The sequence below is a fragment of the Delphinus delphis genome, chromosome 19 (assembly GCF_949987515.2).
Source record: "Delphinus delphis chromosome 19, mDelDel1.2, whole genome shotgun sequence".
NCBI classification, from domain to species: domain Eukaryota; kingdom Metazoa; phylum Chordata; class Mammalia; order Artiodactyla; family Delphinidae; genus Delphinus; species Delphinus delphis.
Genome location: NC_082701.1, coordinates 47,034,835 through 47,051,508, shown reverse-complemented (window position 1 = coordinate 47,051,508; position 16,674 = coordinate 47,034,835). Strand labels below are relative to the sequence as shown.

The 16,674-nt window shown below is 45.0% G+C and overlaps 1 protein-coding gene across 2 annotated transcripts in view; it reads left to right on the top strand.

Moving 5' to 3' along the window:
• The window catches only part of SMG6 (SMG6 nonsense mediated mRNA decay factor), a 236,582-nt gene that overhangs the window by 90,847 nt on the left and 129,061 nt on the right, over positions 1 to 16,674 (top strand). For both annotated transcript variants that reach the window (XM_059997290.1, XM_059997291.1), the window contains exons 11-12: positions 7,783 to 7,899; positions 16,343 to 16,511. In XM_059997290.1, coding sequence (XP_059853273.1) covers positions 7,783 to 7,899; positions 16,343 to 16,511 — 286 coding nt within the window. The remainder of the gene's footprint in view (positions 1 to 7,782; positions 7,900 to 16,342; positions 16,512 to 16,674) is intronic.

The window sequence follows — 16,674 nt, the reverse complement described above, 5'->3', positions numbered from 1 at the left end:
AGTCGTGGCTCACAGGCTTAGTTGCTCCGCGGCACGTGGGATCTTCCCGGACCAGGGCTCGAACCCGTGTCCTCTGCATTGGCAGGCAGATTCTTAACCACTGCGCCACCAGGGAAGCCCCTGGTAAGTAATTTTAACACTGTAGTTTTAACTTTGATTTCCTTAATGGCTAATGCTATTGAACATCTTTTCATGTGCTTATATTTCACCTGTATATCCTTTTTGGTAAAATGTTCATGTCTTTTGCCCATTTTCTAATTGGACTGTTTGTTTTCTTTACTGGTGAGTTTTGAGAGTTCTTAATATAGTCTAGATACTAGTCCTGTGCAAGATATGTAGTTTGCAAATACATTTTCCTAGTCTATAATTTGCTTTTTCATCCTCTTACAGAGCGAAAGATTTTAATTTTTATGAGGTCTAGCATACCAGTTTTCCTTTTATAGATTGTGCTTTTTGCATCAAGTCCAAGAATTCTTCACTTAGTCCTAGATCCTGATGATTTTTTTCTATTTTTTGTCTAAAAGTTTTATACTCTTATGTTTTACATGTAAGTCTTTGATCCATTTTCAGTTAATTTTTGTATAACGTGTGAGATTTAGGTCAAGGTTCTTTGTTTGTTTGTGGATATCTAATTGCTCGAGCAAATATTTGTTGAAAAGGCTATCCTTCTTTGTTTGACTTAACATCAGGAGCGATAATTCCTCCTACTTTGTTCTTCTGCACAATTGTTTTATCTATTCTAGGTCCTTTGCCTTTCCACATAAACTTTAGAATAAGCTTGTTTTCGTCTACAAAAAAATTTTGCTGAGATTCTGATAGTAATTGTGCTAAACCTTTAAATCTTTGTGGGAAGAATTGACATCTCTGTGATATTGATTCTTCCAATCCATGAACATGGTAAGTCTCTACAATTATTTTGGGTCATCTTTTATTTCTTTCATCAACACTTGTAATTTTCAGCGTAGGATCCCATTCGTATTTTGTTAGATTTACACCTAAGTATTTCATTTTCTTTGGCAATACGGTGTTTTTAATTTCAGTCGCCACACAGTTATCTCAGAGCTTTTTGTGCAGAACTGTGGAGTGGTGTGAGGTTTTCATGTTCATGGCAAAGGAGAGAGGAGGAGTTGGAGTTTGAAACTTGAATCACAGGCATTTGAAAACCAGGTATGGAGAATTCCCTGGTGGTCCAGTGCCGAGGGCCCAGGTTCACTCCCTGGTCAGGGAACCAAGATCCTGGAAGCCGCGCAGCATGGCCAAAACCAAAAACACCAGGTATGGAAACAGTGTAGGTGTAAGAGCAGACAGACTTGGATTCAAATCCCATCTCTGACACTTAACTGACTTTGTGACCTAGGGCAAGTCATTTAACTTCTCTGAGCCTATTTTCTCAACTGTCAGAAAGGGAGAATAACACCTCCTGTGCAAATCTTTTGTAAAGCTCTGAGATAATATATATATATATATATATGAATGCTCTGTGTCTAACACAGCTCTCCCTATATCTTAGTTATTATTTCTGGCCACAGTGGAATCATCATTTATGATCCACAAATGGAGAGGCAAGTGTACCTGCTGTTAAGAGCAGCAAATGTTTCTTGAACCCCTTCATGGTGCTAATTTTCAAGGATGTGAAGTCTTGACATAGCTCTTGTCCTCAAGGGGCTTATAATTTTGTTGAGGAAACATGCTATATGTATAAAAATTCCAGGACTAGGCATCACTTGTTAAGTTCCAAATGTGTGGTGCGGACAGTGGGTGCATCAAAGAACTTTTTCTTCCTGGGTTTTGTTTGCCCTTTTGTACCCTGTTCATCAAGGTGGCTTCTGGGTGTTGTTGATGAGAGAATGTGTGGGGGTGGGAGGGGGTGTGTACAGATTTAGGGGAGGGGAGTCATGTGGGAATATGTAATTAATTTTTATACTTTCCCCAGTAAACCATCGACCCTTTTTATGATGTCATGAGGGATTCCTTAATTTTGCAGCTGCTTCCTGATTACGTCAGAGAGGAGCCTCTCACCCCACAGCCTGGAGCTGCACTCATACAAGAATTGGAAACAAATGAAGTGCTGAATATCTAATGGCTTCCACAGGGAGAACCAGTTCAGACTTCCCAGGCCTCCTTCTGCAAGGTCTTCCTCAAGTATTTCTGACCCCCTGAAGTGTCTTTGTTCTGGAAAGACAGGACTGGCCCAGAGCCAAGTGGGCGGGAGCCTGGGGACTCCTCCCTCTCTCCAGGTGTTCTGCATTCCCACATTTCTACCCCTTTCCTGGATCTCGTTTGGTGGGTGTTACCCTTTTTGAGGTCTCAGGATCCTCTGGAACCTGCTGAGATTATCAGTGAGAGTCCTTCCCTCCCCCACATCATCTCCACCTTCTCTTCTCTTGATTTTCCTTCTGCAGCATTTCTCACATCTGTGCACTCCTTTCCATTCCCTCTCCCACCTCTTATAAGAAAGATGTTACATTTATTTGGCATTATAAAGTTTATGAAGTGCTCTACATGTAATTCCTCTTAATTCAAACAAGTTCATGTCCTCTTAGCTTCCCAACCAGTTTGCCTCCCTGTTACTTTTTTCCAGCTATGCTAATCTGTCCTGAATGCTTTAACTGGATTAATCTTCATAAAATACTCACCTCTGCCTTCACTCAGGAGCCGTGAGCGAGTGCCCTCCTCGCTGCCTGTTGGGTCAAGCCTGCGTTCCTTGCTGTGGCATCGCAAGCCCTATGCTTTGTGGTCCCTGTTTTACCACGTGCCGAGTACAGCGCTTGCCGTCTGGGAACATGCCTGGTGTGTCCCTACCTGCGTGCCTCTTTAGCACGCTCAGTCCCTCCTTCATCCTGCCCAGTTCATCTTTTGCAGCCCTGCTCAGAAGTGCTCTCTTCTGTGAAACCGTCCCTGATATACACTAGCTAGAAATGATTTTCTTTCCTTCTGGTGAGAGAAAGCATCTTATTTCCACCTTCCTATGGCATGTAATAATACATTGTCTTGAATTACAGCTATTTGGGTGTTTGTGTATTCTTCCTGTCTTCCTCATTAGAATATCATCTTCTCATGGACGGTATCCTGTTTTCCTTTACATCCTCCACAATTGGGCTAAATAAACAACTTTGGAATTAGTCGGAGAGGTCACTTTGTTAGGAGGTTGGGATTTCCTTTGCCCCGACATCTACCCGCTAAAAGAAGTCAGAGTTTTATAATCCTAGAAAATCCAAAAGGAGTAGGGGCTCTTAGGGAAGAAACATTACCTTCCATGTTCCTTTGTCTTGTCTCAGACGTACGTTGTTCAGGGATATGTCATGGATTGCCTTCCACCCAGTCAGCCTGTGCTCTGCCATTGTGCATGAATAATTTGCTTGGGTGTATTGGTGCCTGATTTTTCTGACTCATTCATTCTCCTCCTTGGGCAATAAAATGATGCCCTGATGGCCTGGACATCTCTGCTTTTGCTGTGAGATTTTTGTATGGTTCCTATGAAACGACTGCTTCTTCCACCTCCCTTTCAGCCAGCAGCTGCCACAGGGAACTCTGTGGCTCACACAGCAGCAGTCGAAAGATGCTCTCACTGCCCACTTCCTGTAGACAAGGAGGTTTTGGTGGGCTGCTCAGGAACAGTGCCAGCTCTGTGTCTGACTGGTGACTGACTCATGAGAAAAGCAGCCTCATGTCTGAAAGATAAGAGCCAACAAATCGCCTCCAGGTGGTGTTAGTTTGGAGGTGACTGACCATTCATTTCCTCTCTCTGGGAGGAGCCGGTGGGGACGGAATCAGTGAATAAGTGGTCTTGCCTGCATTTTTCTCCGGCTATTAGTGAAGCAGCTGAGCAAATGGTTGGTTCTCTCTGCTGGAGTGGCGAGTTGGACCCCAGTGCCTTCGGGATGCCTTCTGCGGCTGTCAGGGTAGCAGACTTATGTGTCATCCATCCTGTGTCTTCCCTTCATTACTCTTCTCATTCTCTTGCTAGGAAGTTGGCTGTGTGCACCAGGCGAACCCTGCTTGTTCCCTTGCTGCCAGGTTTCTCTGTGACCCGGCAAACCTCGTCCCTACTGATTTGGTGTCCTCCAGATCTCTCCGTGACCCAGGCGTTGATCAGAAGCAGTGGTTCTGAACCACTGTCCCTTGGCTGGACTCGGTGGGTCCGGGCAGGTGGGCCTGCCTCTCCTGCCGTCCTCTTCCCTCTCCCCCCTCCTGCCTCGCTCCCATTTCCTGCAGGAGGACGCTCTGCCATCCTGGAGCCGTCAAGCACAGCTTTGCTTTGGCAGCACCGTCGCGCACACACTGGTGGGAGAGGGGACGTGTTTATCACTTTTCCTGGAGATTATCTGTTTAAGCACTTCTCTGACAGTTACAATAACAAGGGCAGTGTGTTGTGTTTCCCAGCAGAAGGACACTTGCTGTTGAAAGATGTATAGCACTAATTAGAAATACATAACATCCGGCCACATGGCAGCCTTCTCCCGGCCGCTCCATTTCCTGATTTCATACAACTTTGACGACAGTTGGTTTATGTTTTCCATGAATATGTTCTCAGAAAAATGAGAAGGTCTCCCTGTTACATAGGAGCGGGAAGAGTGTTTCTGCTTGAGCAGGTATTTGGCCAGAGGAATAGTGGGAGATGTGGTCACCTGCCCATCTGAGAGCATGTGGGAAGGGGCAGAACCAAGTTCAGACTTCAGGTGACTTTCTTGGTAAGAAATATTTCCATCTGACTTCCTTAGCCAGAACCATCCCCCTACACCCTTGAGCAAGCCTGCTTTTGGAAAGAAGGGAAAAGGCTGTTTCACAATGTTAATGAGTTCCTCAGTTCATGTCAGGCTCCAGCTACCTGACACAAAGCCAGAGGAACCCAGGCAAATACCAAGGCGAACAATGCTTTTTCCTTCCCCACCCCACATCACGTGTTGGCCTGGCCCAGCCCGCTCTAGGGATATATACGGGCATCTGTAAGACCGGGACCAGTTTCCTAACCTTAGAGTGGGCGGACCTGGGAATCTGGATGCTGTTTTACTGCCCACTTGCATAAGCCTGGGTACGTCTCAAGGGCTGGCATCTTACAGCTTTTAGTCCACAGAAGCCTAAGTGAAGCACAGAGCATCTCCTGAAGATACCATAGCACTTAATACATTTCTCCCTGGAGGCACTGGGTCTGAGTTGCCATGGTTACTGGGGGTAAATAAACCGTTTGCAAGGTCCTAAGATTGCAGGGATCCTGTCTTATTTGTAGCTTTGTTCTTCAGCACAGGGTCGAGGACACTGTAGATGCTCAGTGCCTGTGGTACCACTGAGCCTTGGAGGAGGGCAGGCCTTCCAGAAAGTGCTCTGTACGAAGAGTTGACGGAGACCCAGGCGTTCTGACCCCCAGATAGCTGTGATATCACCACCTGCTTGATCAGAGCAGAACAGCTTACTGATTTGTACCTCCCCATCAGTCAAACCAGAACACAGCAGGGAGTGCTGTCAGGCCCTTCCTGGGGAGATGAAGGGGTGGGGGTGGGTGGGTGAAGGGTTGAGGTGACATAACGATGGCCAAGAGCAGAGCAGTCATGAAGCTACCTTTTAGCTGCTGCCCTGAGAGGTAGTTGAGCCCTTCCAGACACAGCAGAGAGGCTCCAGTTGTCACTTCCCCACCTGGTTCCCAGACCTTATTGCAAGAAGCTTTAAAAAGGCGCCAGCCTGGACTCCCCAGAGGCCTCAGTGTCATTGTTCTTAAGCAGTTAGTTCTCCCCCTTGAGCCCTAGCCCTGTGCACTCTGAGAAGGAGTCTAACCTGAGGTTGATATTCATCATAAAAATAGAAATGGTCTTGGTGAAAGTAATCTCCCTTTGCCCCATCTTATCCTTATCGAGGCTGATGAGCGTGTCTTCTTGTAGTCTTGGGCTTCTGCCAGTCCTTGGAGCTAAGATACCCCCCTCCATCCCTTCTGAGGGCCTTCTATGTGCAGGTGACTTCTGCCTAAGATGCCCAGTTGATGAGGGGACACTAATGTGTACTCAGTGTGTCAACTACCAGGATGTGGCCTCTACTCCTCCTCTCCTAGTTCCCTCTGTTATGGACTTATTCTCCCATTCTGGGATTTGTTGCTAATTAGAGGCAGGCTGCTGGCAGTGCTTGGCAGGGGCCTGGGCTGAGCTGGGGTGGTACAGACAGTCCTGTTGCCTATAGTAAGGGTGGAGGAGAGCAGTTGGCAACTTTTCCTTGGGATGGCTTACACATCTTCCCCTTCCCTACTTTCTATCCTCCCTGCGCTTTGTTCTTAGCTGCTTGTTTTTTGTCTCTCTAGCACAGGGTTAGGGCCTTACCGGAAGAAGAATGAGACTGGTGATCTATTCTAATCACATGGCTTGTTACCACTTCCTTACTGCCTGCCGCAGTTGACCTGGAAAGTTAGAGGGTGACATTTGGGACCACTGGGCATCTGGGAAGATGGTAGGAAAGCCACTATAGAAGAGTTGCTACACTGATGCTATTCATATGTTGGGACCTTCTGAACAGCAGCCCTTTCCTTCTCACCCCCAGGGCTTTCTGAAGTGGTTTGGGGCTGGCTTTGCATACTCCAGTCATGTTTGCTCCTGTGGCCAAGACGGTTAGGAATAACTGTGGTTGTGTAGCATCTCCTGGAGTAAAGACTTCAATTAGGCCCCACTGGAAAGATGAGTATCAATGAGGGGAGAGGCAGGAGGGCTCCCCCTTGGCTACTGAGGTTAAAATGCAAGCAGGGACAGAGATCAAACATGTGGCTAATTATCCGTTTAACACCTGGAGATTCTGGGAGTTCTCCTGTATTCAGACAGAAGGAATTAACAGATCAGCTGCTGCCAAAGCAAGCGAGCCTGGCCCCCGATTCCGTCTCCTGTGCGTATAGGGTGTCTCCTGTGCTGAGGCTGCAGGCTGGACTGCTGCCTTCTGTTTGTCGCCTGTTTCTCTCAAGTCTGGATGATGTGCCTATCAGGGAGGGCCACGGACAAGGGGCAGGTACAGGCAGTGGTTTGAAGGTGTGTATGTAGCTCCCGCTAAAGAATAGCCCTGGCCACCACCGAGGTGGCTCCTTTCCCTGACCTGCAGCCAGAGGGAAGTTGGGCAGGCTGAGAGAGTCAGGGGGTAGGGTGCTAGTACTGGAAACCAGATTTATTTCTTAGCCCTAGCGGAGAGAACTTGTGAAAGTTAAAGCTAACGCTGATGAGGTGCTTATCATGTGCCACGCACTGTCCTATATAAAGTGAACTCATGCGGTGAAAAGAGGTTATTTGTTTCATGTGTGTTCTCTGAGGAGGAGGAACAGAGAGAAGGTGAGGATGGAACCAAAGCTTGGTGATTCAAGAAGATAACTTTTAAATGTGTATTTTTCTGATCTTAATTGGTGATTGTATTCCCACTGTGTATACATTAGAGAGACTGAGTTAATTAAATATGACTTCTTGTTGCTGTTGCTTCACATCCTCAGCAGGCAGCTAAAGGCAGAGAGCATGCAGGTGTGGCTCAGGCTGCTCACCTTGGGGTAGCTGATCCTGGGGAAGTGATGTGATACAGAATTTACACAAGTGAGCCTTATAATACCTTATTGAGTGCTTACCCACAGGCCGGTCATCATGGTAAGTGCTTCACGTGCATTACTTTATTTAGCCTTTCGACTACCCTTTGAGAGAGGGAATATTACAACACCAGTCTTAGATGAAGGGCAAGGAGCTCGGTGATACAAGCAAGGACTTGCACCTAGTAAGGTAGGGAAGAGGAGCCCTTGGCCCCCAGGATACTGATGGACTTCCCTTTGCTCCTGCTCAGACTGCTTCTCGGAGGAGTGTCGCTCTGTGATCCAGGAGCAAGCCGCAGCCCTGGGCCTGGCCATGTTTTCTCTCCTGGTGCAGCGCTGCACCGACTTACTGAAGGAATCAGCCAAAGGTAAGCAGATGAGGGGCCCTGACTGGTGGACGTCCCAGCTCCTGGGTCCTGCCCAGACAAGCTCAAAATGCCACACTGCTTTCTCTGCGTCTTCTCCCTCTACTGCAGGCTTCCTTTTGCCCACCTAACTAGTCCCATTTCCTCTATGGCTCTCTTTCCTCCTTGTAGAAAGGAGAGGAGCCCTCTTTCCTCCTCTCTCTCTTTTCACCTTTAATAGTTAGAATTTTCAGTGTACCTCTGAACTACTGCATGTTCCTGCAACTTAAAAAAAAAAAAGAAAGAAAAATGAGTTTCCCTTGGTGTTCATAATCCATGTTTTGGTTTTCCCCTCTATCTGTATGTCCCGGTTTGTCAGATACCTGGTGGGGGCTATAACCACTGTGGACCAGCCATCTCGGTAGACTCACTGGACCAGAGCAGGGGTTCTTTTTAGCCCTTTGAGCAGTGTCCCCTTATCCGTTAAGGCTGCCCTTAGAATTCCAAGCCTGATTGCTGAGCCGTGTAAGGTAGGCCTGAAGGGCATACCTTTCTTTCAGCTTCTGGATTAGTTTTGATGAGTGGTGAGGCCCGTCTGTTGTTCCCCTGCCACATCAGCTTTTTTTTTTTAATTTTTAAATTTAATCTAATTAATTTTTTTATACAGCAGGTTCTTATTAGTTATCCATTTTATGCACATCAGTGTATACATGTCAATCCCAATCTCCCAATTCATCCCACCACCACCACCACCCCCACCTCCACTTTCCCCCCCTTGGTGTCCATATGTTTGTTCCGTACATCTGTGTGTCTATTTCTGCCCTGCAAACTGGTTCATCTGTACCATTTTTCTAGGTTCCACATATATGCGTTAATACACGATATTTGTTTTTCTCTTTCTGACTTACTTCACTCTGTATGACAGTCTCTACATCCATCCAGGTCTCTACGAATGACCCAATTTCGTTCCTTTTTATGGCTCAGTAATATTCCATTGTATATATGTACCACATCTTCTTTATCCATTCGTCTGTCGATGGGCATTTAGATTGCTTCCATGTCCTGGCTATTGTCAATAGTGCTGCAATGAACACTGGGGTGCATGTGTCTCTTTTTTTTATATGTATAAATTATTTATTTTATTTTTGGCTTTTGGCTGTGTTGCATCTTCGTTGCTGTGCACAGGCTTTCTCTAGTTGCGCTGAGCGGGGGCTACTCTTTGTTGTGGTGCGCCGACTCCTCGTTGTGGCTTCTCTTGTTGCGGAGCATGGGCTCTAGGCGCGCAGGCTTCAGTAGTTGTGGCACGTGGGCTCAGTAGTTGTGGCACGTGGGCTCTAGAGCTCAGGCTCAGTAGTTGTGGCGCACAGGCTTAGTTGCTCCGCAGCATGTGGGATCTTCCCGGGCCAGGGCTCGAACCAGTGTCCCTTGCATTGACAGGCAGATTCTTAACCACTGCACCACCAGGGAAGCCCGCATGTGCCTTTTTGAATTATGGTTTTCTCTGGGAATATGCCCAGTAGTGGGATTGCTGGGTCATATGGTAATTCTATTTTTAGTTCTTTTTTTTTTTTTCTTTTTTTGCGGTACGCGGGCCTCTCACCGCTGCGGCCTCTCCCGTTGCAGAGCACAAGCTCCGGACGCGCAGGCTCAGCGGCCATGGCTCACGGGCCCAGCCGCTCCGCGGCATGTGGGATCTTCCCGGACCGGGGCATGAACCTGCGTCCCCTGCATCGGCAGGCGGACTCTCAACCCCCGCGCCACCAGGGAAGCCCTATTTTTAGTTTTTTAAGGAACCTCCATACTGTTCTCCATAGTGGCTGTATCAATTTACATTCCCACCAGCAATGCAAGAGGGTTCCCTTTTCTCCACACTCTCTCCAGCATTTGTTGTTTGTAGATTTTATGATGATGCCCATTCTAACTGGTGTGAGGTGATACCTCATTGTAGTTTTGATTTGCATTTCTGTAATAATTAGTGATGTTGAGCAGCTTTTCATGTGCTTCTTGGCCATCTGTATGTCTTCTTTGGAGAAATGTCTACTTAGGTCTTCTGCCCATTTTTTGATTGGGTTGTTTGTTTTTTTAATATTGAGCTGCATGAGCTGTTTATATATTTTGGAGATTAATCCTTTGTCCGTTGATTCGTTTGCAAATATTTTCTCCCATACTGAGTGTTGTCTTTTTGTCTTGTTTGTAGTTTCCTTTGCTTTGCAAAAGCTTTTAAGTTTCGTTAGGTCCCATTTGTTTATTTTTGTTTTTATTTCCATTACTCTAGGAGGTGGATCAAAAAAGATCTTGCTGTGATTTATGTCCAAGAGTGTTCTTCCTGTGTTTTCCTCTAAGAAGAGTTTTATAGTGTCCGGTCTTACATTTAGGTCTCTAATCCATTTTGAGTTTATTTTTGTGTATGGTGTTAGGGAGTGTTCTAATTTCATTCTTTTACATGGAGCTGTCCAGTTTTCCCAGCACCACTTGAAGAAACGGTCTTTTCTCCACTGTATATCCTTGTCTCCTTTGTCATAGATTAGTTGACCATAGGTGCGTGGGTTTATCTCTGGGCTTTCTATCCTGTTCCATTGATCTATATTTCTGTTTTTGTGCCAGTACCATATTGTCTTGATTACTGTAGCTTTGTAGTATAGTCTGGAGTCAGGCAGTCTGATTCCTCCAGGTCCGTTTTTTTCCCTGAAGACTGCTTTGGCTATTTGGGGTCTTTTGTGTCTCCATACAAATTTTAAGGTTTCTTGTTCTAGTTCTGTAAAAAATGCCACTGGTAGTGTGATAGGGATTGCATTGAATCTGTAGATTGCTTTGGGTAGCATAGTCATTTTCACAATATTGATTCTTAAAATCCAAGAACATGGTATATCTCTCCATCTGTTTGTATCATCTTTGATTTCTTTCATCAGTGTCTTATAGTTTTCTGAGTACAGGTCTTTTACCTCCTCAGGTAGGTTTATTCCTAGGTATTTTATTCTTTTTATTGCAATGGTGAATGGGATTGTTTCCTTAATTTCTCTTTCTGATCTTTCATTGTTGGTGTATAGGAATGCAAGAGATTTCTGTGCATTAATTTTATATCCTGCAACCTTACCAAATTCATTGATTAGCTATAGTAGTTTTCTGGTGGCATCTTTAGGATCTTCTATGTATAGTATCATGTCATCTGCAAACAGTGACAGTTTCACTACTCTTTTCCAATTTGTATTCCTTTTATTTCTTTTTCCTCTCTGATTGCTGTGGCTAGGACTTCCAAAACTATGTTGAATAAGAGTGGTGAGAGTGGACATCCTTGTCTTGTTCCTGATCTTAGAGGAAATGCTTTCAGTTTTTCACCACAGAGGATGACGTTTGCTGTGGGTTTGTCATATATGGCCTTTATTATGTTGAGGTAGGTTCCCTCTGTGCCCACCTTCTGGAGAGTTTTTATCATAAATGGGTATTGAATTTTGTCAAAAGCTTTTTCTACATCTATTGAGATGATCATATGGTTTTTATTCTTCAATTTGTTAATATGGTGTATCACACTGATTGCTTTGCATATATTGAAGAATCCTTGCATCCCTGGGATAAATCCCACTTGATCATGGTGTATGATCCTTTGAATGTGTTGTTGGATTCTGTTTGCTAGTATTTTGTTGAGGATTTCTGCATCTATATTCATCAGTGATCTGTAATTTTCTATTTTTATAGTATCTTTGTCTGGTTTTGGTATCAGGGTGATGGTGGCCTCGTAGAATGAGTTTGGGAGTGTTCCTTGCTCTGCAATTTTTTGGAAGAGTTTGAGAAATATCTGTGTTAGCTCTTCTCTAAATGTTTGATGGAATTCACCTGTGAAGCCATCTAGTCCTGGACTTTTGTTTGTTGGAAGATTTTTAATCACAGTTTCAATTTCATTACTTGTGATTGGTCTGTTCATATTTTCTATTTCTTCCTGGTTCAGTCTTGGAACTTTATACCTTTCTAAGAATTTGTCCATTTCTTCCAGGTTGTCCATTTCACTGGCATAGCGTTGCTTGTAGTAGTCTCTTATGATGCTTTGTATTTCTGTGGTGTCTGTTGTAACTTCTCCTTTTTCATTTCTAATTTTATTGATTTGAGTCCTCTCCCTCTTTTTCTTGATGAGTGTGGCTGAAGGTTTATCAATTTTGTTTATCTTCTCAAAGTACCAGCTTTTAGTTTTATTGATGTCTGCTATTGTTTTCTTTGTTTCTATTTCATTTATCTCTGTTCTGATCTTTATGATTTCTTTCCTTCTACTAACTTCGGGTTTTGTTTGTTCTTCTTTCTCCAGTTCCTTTAGATGTAAGGTTAGATGGTTCATTTGAGATTTTTCTTGTTTCTTGAGATAGGCTTGTATTGGTATAAACTTCCCTCTTAGAACTGCTTTTGCTACATCCCATAGGTTTTGGATTGTCATGTTTTTGTTGTAATTTCTCTCTAGGTATTTTTTGATTTCCTCTGATTTTTTCAGTGATCTCTTGGTTATTTAGTAACGTATTGTTTAGCCTCAATGTGTTTGTGTTTTTTATGTTTTTTTCCCTGTAATTGATTTTTAACCTGATAGCATTGTGGTCGGAAAAGATACTTGATACGATTTCAGTTTTCTTAAATTTACCGAGGCTTGATTTATGACCCAAGATGTGATCTATCCTGGAGAATGTTCTGTGTGCACTTGAGAAGAAAGTGTAATCTGCTGTTTTTGGATGGAATGTCCTATAAATATCTATTAAATCTATCTAGTTTATTGTGTCATTTAAAACTTGTGTTCCCTTATTAATTTTCTGTCTAGATGATCTGTCCATTGGTGGCAGTGAGGTGTTAAAGTCTCCCACTATTATTGTGTTAGTGTTGATTTCCTCTTTTATAGCTGTTAGCAGCTGCCTTATGTATTGAGGTGCTCCTATGTTAGGTGCATGTATTTTTATAATTGTTATATCTTCTTCTTGGATTGATCCCTTGATCATTATGTAGTGTCCTTCTTGTCTCTTGTAACATTCTTTATTTTAAAGTTTATTTTACGAGTCTTGCTACTTCAGCTTCCTTTTGATTTCCATTTGCACGGAATATCTTTTTCCATCCCCTCACTTTCAGTCTGTACATGTCCCTAGGTGTGAAGTGGGTCTCTTGTAGATAGCATATGTATGGGTCTTGTTTTTGTGTCCATTCAGCGAGCCTGTGTCTTTCGGTTGGAGCATTTAATCCATTCACGTTTGAGGTAATTATCAATATGTATGTTCCTATTACCATTTTCTTAATTGTTATGCATTTGTTTTTGTTGGTCCTTTCCTTCTCTTGTGTTTCCCACTTAGAGAAGTTCCTTTAGCATTTGTTGTAGAGCTGGTTTGGTGGTGCTGAATTCTCGTAGCTTTTGCTTGTCTGTAAAGCTTTTGATTTCTCCATTGAATCTGAATGAGATCCTTGCCAGGTAGAGTAATCTTGGTTGTAGGTTCTTCCCTTTCATCACTTTAAATATATCATGCCACTCCCTTCTGGCTTGTAGAGTTTCTGCTGAGAAATCAGCTGTTAACCTTATGGGAGTTCCCTTGTGTGTTATTTGTCGTTTTTCCCTTGTTGCTTTCAATAATTTTTCTTTGTCTTTATTTTTTGTCAATTTGATTACTATGTGTCTCGGCGTGTTTCTCCTTGGGTTTATCCTGCCTGGTACTCTGCGCTTCCTGGACTTGGGTGGCTATTTCCTTTCCCATGTTAGCGAAGTTTTCGACTATAATCTCTTCAAATATTTTCTTGGGTCCTTTCTCTCCCTCTTCTCCTTCTGGGACCCCTATAATGTGAATGTTGTTGCATTTAATGTTGTCCCAGAGGTCTCTTAGGCTGTCTTCATTTCTTTTCATTCTTTTTTCTTTATTCTGTTCTGCAGCAGTGAATTCCACCATTCTGTCTTCCAGGTCACTTATCCGTTCTTCTGCCTCAGTTATTCTGCTATTGATGCTTTCTGGTGTATTTTTCATTTCAGTTATTGTATTGTTCATCTCTGTTTGTTTGTTCTTTAATTCTTCTAGGTCTTCATCTCTTGCATCTTCTTGATCTTTGCCTCCATTCTTTTTCTGAGGTCCTGGATCATCTTCACTGTCATTATTCTTTTTCTGGAAGGTTGCCTATCTCCACTTCATGTAGTTGTTTTTCTGGGGTTTTATCTTGTTCCTTCATCTGGTACGTAGCCCTCTGCCTTTTCATCTTGTCTATCTTTCTATGAATGTGGTTTTCCACAGGCTGCAGGATTGTAGTTCTTGCTTCTGCTGTCTGTCCTCTGTTGGATGAGGCTATCTAAGAGGCTTGTGCAAGCTTCCTGATGGGGGGCACTGGTGGTGGGTAGAGCTGTCTGTTGCTCTGGTGGGCAGAGCTCAGTAAAACTTTAATCCGCTTGTCTGCTGATGGGTGGGGCTGGGTTCCCTCCCTGTTGGTTGTTTGGCCTGAGGCTACCCAGCACTGGAGCCTAACGGCTCTTTGGTGGGCTAATGGCGGACTCTGGGAGGGCTCAACCAAGGAGTACTTCCCAGAAGAACTTCTGCTGCCAGTGTCCTTGTCCCCACGGTGAGCCACCCCCCCCACCCCCGCCTCTGCAGGAGATCCTCCAACACAGGCAGGTAGGTCTGTTTCAGTCTCCTATGGGGTCACTGCTCCTTCCCCTGGGTCCCTATGCACACACTACTTTGTGGGTGCCCTCCAAGAGTGGAGTCTCTGTTTCCCCCAGTTCTGTAGAAGTCCTGCAGTCAAATCCCACTAGCCTTCAAAATCTCATTCTCTAGGAATTCCTTCTCCTGTTGCCAGACCCCCAGGTTGGGAAGCCTGACGTGGGGCTCAGAACCTTCACTCCAGTGGGTGGACTTCTGTGGTATAAGTGTTCTCCAGTTTGTGAGTCACCCGCCCAACCGTTATGGGACTTGATTTTATTGTGATTGTGCCCCTCCTACCATCTCATTTCGGCTTCTCCTTTGTCTTTGGATGTGGGGTATCTTTTTTGGTGAGTTCCAGTGTCTTCCTGTTGATGATTGTTCAGCAGTTAGTTGTGATTCCGGTGCTCTTGCCAGAGGGGGTGAGTGCACGTCCTTCTACCCTGCCGTCTTGAACCCCGCATCAGCTTTTGTGAATGCCTCTAGCCTCCGGGACTGCCTGTTTTTTGGAGGGACGGTAGGGGTAACTATTTGGAAACAATTTCAAATTTATAGAAGAGTTGCAAGAATAATACTAACAGCTCTCTTACATACCCTTCACCCAGATTCCCTAATTGATAACATTTTACCATATTTGCTTTAAGTTCTCTCTCTTTCCACACACACACCTATACCTAATGGTTATTGTTATTTATTTTTAAAATTTATTTATTTAATTTTATTTTTGGCTGTGCTGGATCTTTGTTGCTGTGCGTGGGCTTTCTCTAGTTGTGGCGAACGGGGGCTACTCTTTGTTGTGGTGCACAGGCTTCTTGTTGCAGAGCACGGGCTCTAGGTGTGTGGGCTTTAGTAGTTGCAGCATGCAGGCTCAGTAGTTGTGGCTCACGGGCTCTGGAGGGCCGGCTCAGTAGTCGTGGCTCATGGACTCTGGAGGGCTGGCTCAGTAGTTGTGGCACACGGGCTTAGTTGCTCCGCGGCATGTGGGATCTTCCCGGACCAGGGCTCGAACCCGTGTCCCCTGCATTGGCAGGTGGAATCTTAACCACTGTGCCACCAGGGAAGTCCCTGTTATTTTTTTTTTTATGAACCATTTGATTGTAAGTTACGGACATGGTAGCTTTTTCTCCCCAAATACTTGACTGTGTATTTCCTAGTCATGAGGACATTCTCTTATATCACAGTACTCTTATCACAATCAGGAAGCCAGCATTGATACAGTACTATTATTGAATCTACAGGCCTTATTGAGTTTGTACCAGTTGTCCCAAAAAGAATTTGAAGAAAAAAGTTTCTTTCTGGTCTAGGATACATTCCAAGATCCCACTTTGCATTTAGATGTCATGTCTCTTTAGTCTCCTGCAATCTGGAATGGTTTTTCTGTCTTCCTTTGTCCTTCATGGTCTTAACATTTTTGAAGTGTAGAGGAGATTTACTTTGTAGAACGCCCTAAAATTTGGGTTTCTCTGATATGTCCTCACCATCAAATTCAGGTCGTACAGTTTGGGCATGAACCCTGGTGCCATCTCAGGACTGTGCTGGAGGGAGGCTAAGAGTGGGTGGGGGCAGGGGCTGGAGGCCAGGGTAGCAGCTACAGCCAGGCCACAGGTGGAGCAGAGACAGCTGTCTGCAGGGCGGACCCGGTGCCCTGGTTCTCTCTCTGTCCTGCTTTGCGGAATCCTCTCAGTTGCTGGCACTTGCTCTTCGCCTCTGGGCCCAGCTCTCCTGTGGACTTGGCCTCCCTTCCCTAAGAGCTTGCTGCCGACCCAGTGCCCCAGGCCTCACTCGGGGGCCGCAGCAGGCCTAGGCCCAGTTCTCACCCTTTGCCTCTGCAGCTCAGCTGTCCTCTCCTGAGGAGGAGGAGGATCAAGATGACATCAAGGTGTCTTCCTTCGTCCCCGACCTGAAGGAACTGCTCCCCAGTGTGAAAGTCTGGTCGGACTGGATGCTCGGCTATCCAGACACCTGGAATCCTCCGCCCACATCCCTGGATCTGCCCTCACAGTGAGTCAGCCTTGCCCACCCGTGTGCCCACAGCCCCCATCCCGCAGCCCGCTTGTGTCTGTCTTCCCTCTTCATTTGAACTTGGGGTTTCCCCTTCCCTGACGCCCTCCTCGTCCTCTGACGTATTGGGTTGTTTCTGCCTGTTCTCCAGCCTGTTGCTCCT